This window comes from Syngnathus scovelli, chromosome 12 (assembly GCF_024217435.2).
Source record: "Syngnathus scovelli strain Florida chromosome 12, RoL_Ssco_1.2, whole genome shotgun sequence".
In the NCBI taxonomy this organism is placed as follows: Eukaryota; Metazoa; Chordata; class Actinopteri; order Syngnathiformes; family Syngnathidae; genus Syngnathus; species Syngnathus scovelli.
Genome location: NC_090858.1, coordinates 2,067,184 through 2,073,525, shown reverse-complemented (window position 1 = coordinate 2,073,525; position 6,342 = coordinate 2,067,184). Strand labels below are relative to the sequence as shown.

Below are 6,342 nucleotides of genomic sequence, written 5' to 3'. Positions count from 1 at the left end.
TAAATCCTAGAGTCAAACAGTAATTCTACATATAAAGTTATGTTTGTAAAATTAACATTAACCAATCATTTATTTTAACAGTTTGTATTCCCAAAACCCCAATTTTTTTTATATCCTCGATTTGTTGTGGTAACTCGGTCCACTCTCACTTTGTCCTTTTTCCGTGTCAAAGAGGAAGCGCTGTACTTAAATTATTCATTATATTCATATGGATAATTTATGTTTTTGACATGACTTGTCTTTTATCAGGAAAGGATGCAGCAAAGAGGAAAAAACACACTTTACTTCCTCTTTGGTCCATCAAAAATTTAGCTGACTAAAAATAGAGAGGCTGGTCTGTTGTCAGAGGCGGCAACTCATTTGTGGCCGCATGAGGAAAATAACCTCAATAAATTGATAAATAAATAATTTCATTTAAAAAAAAAAAAGGAACGTCCTTCGCTCCCTACCAATATTCATTTTTATAAAAGCTTCGACGAGGCTTGTAAGAGTAATCCAAGACATACTGAATTTAATCATGGCTATTTGAAATGAATTGATTGCTTCTGGGTGTAAACTGGGGATTAACATGTGACTAATTTCATTACGTACAACCTCTGAATGTCACTGGATGACACAAGGAGACAACTTGCCAATTGGATTACGGGCAACCTTTTTATTTATTCACTTTGTATTTGCAGTTTTTAGCGGAGGTGGCAAAAGTATTCACTCTGTCAGCAGTGAGATGATTAAATGATTCATGAACAACTAATTGATTCATAATGATGGAAATTCAAACATCAATTAATCAACAAAGTAATTCATATTTGATTATTAAAATATTCTTAGTTGCAGCCCAACAGGAGGAGTACAAATATTTAACATTTTAAGTTGTGCAATTAGACATATTTGAAGTTTTGCTGTTGTGAAAATTGGCTCTCAATAAAATCACAGTGTTAGGCCCTCCTAAAAAAATACAAGTCGTGATTTTTTTACAGTATGATGAGCAATGACACAAAAATGAATGACAGGGTACACGATGACTGCAGTCTGTGTGAGCGCAGCCCGACCCTGAGGGCGACGCCAAAATGTAACTCAGCAGGTTTTCATTTTCCTCGACGATCTCCTTACCGAAGATAAAGCTCACACTTTGCTGCTCCTTTTAAGAGGATTGGACACTGATCCCCGGCTCAGTGTCGCAGACGCAATCATCCCCGACGGCGCACATCAACTAATGGAAACTTAAAAGTACCGCTCGTCGCTTTGGATTACAACCAGGCATTTAACTTTCATTTTGTTACTCTGTCGAATTAAAGTACAGATATTGGAGAAGGCCCCTTCCAAAAACAGGCATTTAAACATTTTAATATGCTCACCTACATTAGATGGCTTCATAGGTTCTGAGTGTTTCGGGTGTGTTGAGCCCCCCCCCGCCGAAAGCGGTTAATATGTCCAAATAATAAAAATAAAAAACGTTTTGATGCCTATTATTTTTCCAAAACAGAAAGTTTCCACTGCAAAAATGAGATGAGACCAAAAGTGACATGCTCGAAAACGCAGTTTTATTCTGAGCTAACCATACAGTGGGCTATTGATGATTGCGTGCGACATCCGTAGCGTCCAATCTTAGAGGTCGATTATTTGGACACTGACAAACATGACAACAACTAAACGGCTGACTTTGAGTGTGATTTTGGCTGGAAATGTTTTGCTTGACTCAACTACCCTCCCAAAGCAATTAGTGTGAGCATTCCAGAGGATAAATGCCGTCCATTAAAAGCGCCCGGCGGCTGCCCGGCTGAAACTCTTCAGTAATACATCTCGGGATATTAGCATCAGCCAAATTACATGTGGAGGGCCAGTAACGACACTCGTGAAGCCAATGCTGCCGTCGCCAGGGAGCAGAAGCAGTTTTTACTGAGTCACATTGCGTTTTTAGTGAACCCCGGTTATTCGTTGAGGATACACATTGAGTAAAAAATGCGGCAATTGACGTCAATGCCTGTCATGATAGTTTGGTCATCAAACATTTTATCGTTTCAAATTCATTAGTAGATAATTTGCTACTGAGCAGATCAAAAACATGCATATACAGAAATGACTCTTTTGCTAATTGTCTAGATTAAATTTAGCGTGGTATCATTTAACTGTACATGCGTGACATCAATTACTACGTTCCTATTTGGACAGGGTTTTGGCGCCATCTTGTGGCATTTCAGGGCATGACAGAAATTGTTTCTCTAAAAATTATAGGCTTTAATCTAATTGTTTTTCTTCATGGCTTGCATGAAGATGAAAACAATTTGGAGATAAATTCATTTCACAGTGGCGACATGATGGTAATTTTCAAATCACGTGACTTTATGTGAAAAACAAGTAAGCTATCCCATAATATTACCACCCAAAATCCTAACCTGCAGATAGGTGGGTGTTGTCTCTGCTTACCGCTCGACTTCAGCCGCCGTTTCAGTCGGGTTGCATGGCGGCGTGCCAGGTTCCGAGCGTGGTTCTGGCTCAGGGTGAGTTTAGTTCTTTTGTGCTGCGTTGCAAAGTCAAGGTGACTCACGGTGGGTGAGAAGCCCACTCCAGTCCCACCTGGGCGAAGCAATAGAGGAAGGCCAGCATGGGCGGCGCGACCGTGGACCAGCCTGGAATGGGAGAGAAGATCTTTTTTGCTTTTGAACATCAATGTAGCTAATGAGCCTACGTGTTGTGTTTGTGTTCTATTTATAACCGGCTTGAACAGGTAACGGCAGCTGTTAGCAGCTCCTCCTGAGCTGTCTGGCTTCCCTGCAGGAACATGCACCTGCAGCCACAACACCTTTTTACATTTTCATTTCCATTTGCTGTCACTTAACAACACCTTTGCAAAGGTCTGGCGACCGACCCTCAAAGGGGAGCCCCGCTGCGGTGCGGAGACACCCCAGCGTTTTGTCTTCGCACGTTTATAAGCTTCAAGACAACCGCTAAATATGCCAAACGTGTGTACAGTGACTTGTGAAAAAATTCTGGTCCATGAGCTGGCAGGTTTCCACCCACCGACACGACACAACGGGTCAGAAACAATAAATATCCAATTTCCCTCCACTGATTGCTTCTGTGGCTTTAATCAAGTGGTTCCTTAATTGCGCCACAGCTTCTTTTTCCCTTTCTGCCGCTTGATTAACTCTTCTGCCACGCAGGCCACTCAGCGGAAGGACCAAGCGCACCGTTAAAAGCGGCGTCGAGAAATACAGGACCATCGATATTTATAGAATCTGCAGAAAGTCCGTTAATTTGCCAGCTAGTAGTGCTACCGAGGTCGGTTGCTCCGATGCTATTGTTCATACACGGACACCCATTGGAATACTGTTGCTCACCAAAACAGCAGCACCTCGGCATATAAATTTAAAAAGTGCAGTCTACGTGTTGATTGTAATACAGAATAATTTATCGCTTGTGATTGTTAAAGAACTTCTGAAAGGAGATCAATGTCAAATGTCTGAACAAAAGAATACTATGCCTATGTGGCCGTAGTTTACGCAATTTGTTGCCATGGCGACCAAGCAACAAGTCCTCATACAAAAGGCAACAAGCGTCATTTGAACCAAAATAGAATCACGCCTACTTGCAGACTGTCTTCCACTTGCCGTGACATTAAGTTCTATAAAAGTAGGTTGCGACATAGCAAAAAAAAAAAAAACAATGTTTCCCTGGGCAACATTGAGAAGCACTCGTCTAATAAATGTGTTAAGATCTTTGTATATATTATTCACAGAAATAAATTTCACAACTGTAGCCTCTTACATGATGACAGCAAGAGGCTTCGACTGCGAACACTACTCATGAGCAGCGGGGTCAAAGGTGCTTCCCACCGTGGCCGGGCTTGATTTAAAAGCATTGATTCGCTGTTGATGAAGCGCTACGGTGTCTAACGACGCACGCGGATGGTCTCTTGTAGCGTTCTATTATTAGCGCCCAAATGAACCGTTTGGCCGACTGTGAGTCGCAGTTTGAGTTTCTAGTTCGTCGGCGTGAATAATTCACACTGAAGAAATGGCATTTTTAAACACGCAGGGGTTCTTTTTGTAGGTCCCTCCTCACTTATTTACAGCCGGATGACAGTTATGTGTGCGCAAAGAAAGTCAGCTGTGAAACATTACTGACTGAAATACAGCCTTCATAATGAAGCAACATTTTGTCTGTACAAGGACAAAATAATATTACTATTAATAATGATACTACTTCAAACTAAAAATAGTGATGAACGGGTTCTCGCATTTTCATTTTTTGCGCGTGTGTGTGACTACTGCTTGTTCATTAGGGGTAAACTAGCTCCCTCTAGTGTTACGTGATGGAATCACTGCCCACATACGGTTCAGTTGTCTTTAACTTTTTAGCACTTATTATGGTATATATATTTATATATATAAAATCTCATTTTTGATTTGATTTTGATTGACCATTAGTTAGACTAGCAAGGAGAGCGCTTGTTCAGAACAATACCCAGAATTGAATCCACTTCTGTCTTTACAGGAAGAACTGTAATAATAAGCAGGGAAATGAATGCAACTCTCATGTGGATTTCTTCTTGCCTCAAGTCTGAAAAGATCCCAATCAAAAAATATTGAAAACATTTCCACTTGTAATCAAATAACCTGTAAAGTTTTTTTTTTTTTTTAAACAAGCCATGGAACTGAATGAGAGCGTTATTACTTTTTAATCACCCGCTTTTATCCCAGAGCAATTAAGCTTCTCTATATTTTTAGTTACGCTACAATGTCCGCGCTACGTTTCCCTGCAACAAAATGAAAAATCCAGCTAGTCCACAAGCTCACGTTGGAATAAATGTATTTCTTTTCTTTTTTAAATTATTATTATAATCTATGGAGAGAATTATCTGTGTTAAAAAACTTGTAAAATCATATTTTTTTAATTAAGGTACACACACCAAATTAAGTATGGTGTCCAAAAACATCCGTCCATAATGTGTATATTTAGATCATAAAAAGCTGTGTATTGTTATGTGTAGAAAGCATTTTTATGGACTATTAAAAAGTGCTTAATGGTGATGAAACAAACAATGGAGAATTTTTATTTTTTTCCTAATTGGCCCTCAGCTGAAAACAACTGTGCGTAGCAATAAAAGCGTTTCTCAACCAACTTGGAGCTCCCCGCTAGGGACCTTACGGCACGGCACGGCACGGTCCCTTAGAGGCCCGCAAAAAAGGAGCGTGAAGATTCCGAACAGACAGAGAGGTGGCTTTGGGTCTACACGCCAGTAATGAGTTGAAGGAGAAGGGCGTTGATGTGGCCAGCTCGCTGCTGGATGAAGACTGATGACGCTGTGACTTTGGTGAGCAAATGAACCGAGCTTCAATCAGATGGCTCTCTCGTTGAGAGGCACAAAAAAAGAAACGTAGCCAAATGCAACAAATGGAACAGCAGCATCTCTGACGGGTGGAAAATCTGCAGGAACTCAAAGTTATCCTGACAGAATGCAACAAATGGAACAGCAGCATCTCTGGCGGGTGGAAAATCTGCAGGAACTCAAAGTTATCCTGACAGGCATCTTTCCAACTGGCTGAAATGCTTCTTCAGTGGACATAATAATCTGGCAACAAAGTAGTTTGAAGCTAGCGACGTGAATTTAACCCTAATTTATGTCAAGCATGTGCCGGTTGCATTTTTTTTTTTTTTTTTTTGCCTCATCTTATTATCTGGTTTCTGCTTTCTTTTGTTGGGTAGGGGGTCACGGACCGTCGGGTCGCCATGAATGTCGAACACTGGGGAACGCCACCATTTTTGTATACTCATGTGAAGCGAGAGCGCATCGGCATGGAAGGCCGGCGTTACCTTGAAGGAAGACGCGCTTCCAGAAGATCCTGCCGACGTGAACCCCCCCGAGGAAGAACAGATTAGAGAGGATGAGCATGGCCGTGGAGAAGGCTGAAAGCAACGCGGCGCAACGCCTCCTCGTTGCCGCAGAGGACCGCCGCTCCTGGGAAATCAGCGCACAAATAAGTGAAGTGCCGGGAGAAGCGGCACAACGCTGTGATGGAGACGCCGCCGAGCGGCAATAACAAAACTGTGTCGAGCGACACGGCGACGGCCCAGTCGGACCTTATTACCGCGTTGAGGAGGCCGAGCTTCTCTCGAGAGTCGAGAGAAGATGGTGCCCCGCAGCTGCTAGTGTATTACAAACACACTTTTACTCACTCCCACTGTACACGCCAATTAGATGTGACAGTCTCCAAACAATGTGTGTTGCTTTTTATTCAATCAAATTATATGCACACCCACCTCTCCTTGTTTTGCTATGAAAGATCACGTCGTAGAAAAGACTAAAAGCCTTGGTGCTCCTGTCATATTTGTACGTGTATA

At 41.8% G+C, this 6,342-nt stretch overlaps 1 protein-coding gene across 3 annotated transcripts in view; it reads right to left on the bottom strand.

The window, feature by feature from the left end:
• hhat (hedgehog acyltransferase) overlaps positions 1 to 6,342 on the bottom strand; it is a 34,606-nt gene that overhangs the window by 21,600 nt on the left and 6,664 nt on the right. For 2 of the 3 annotated variants that reach the window (XM_049735920.2, XM_049735919.2), the window contains exons 11-12: positions 5,815 to 5,959; positions 636 to 2,627 (exon numbers count right to left, since the gene is read on the bottom strand). In XM_049735920.2, the coding sequence (XP_049591877.1) occupies positions 2,542 to 2,627; positions 5,815 to 5,959 (231 nt within the window). In that variant the 3' untranslated portion in view covers positions 636 to 2,541. Of the gene's footprint in view, positions 1 to 635; positions 2,628 to 5,814; positions 5,960 to 6,342 lie in introns of those variants that run through there. The other variant, XR_007485065.2, reaches the window with a different exon arrangement.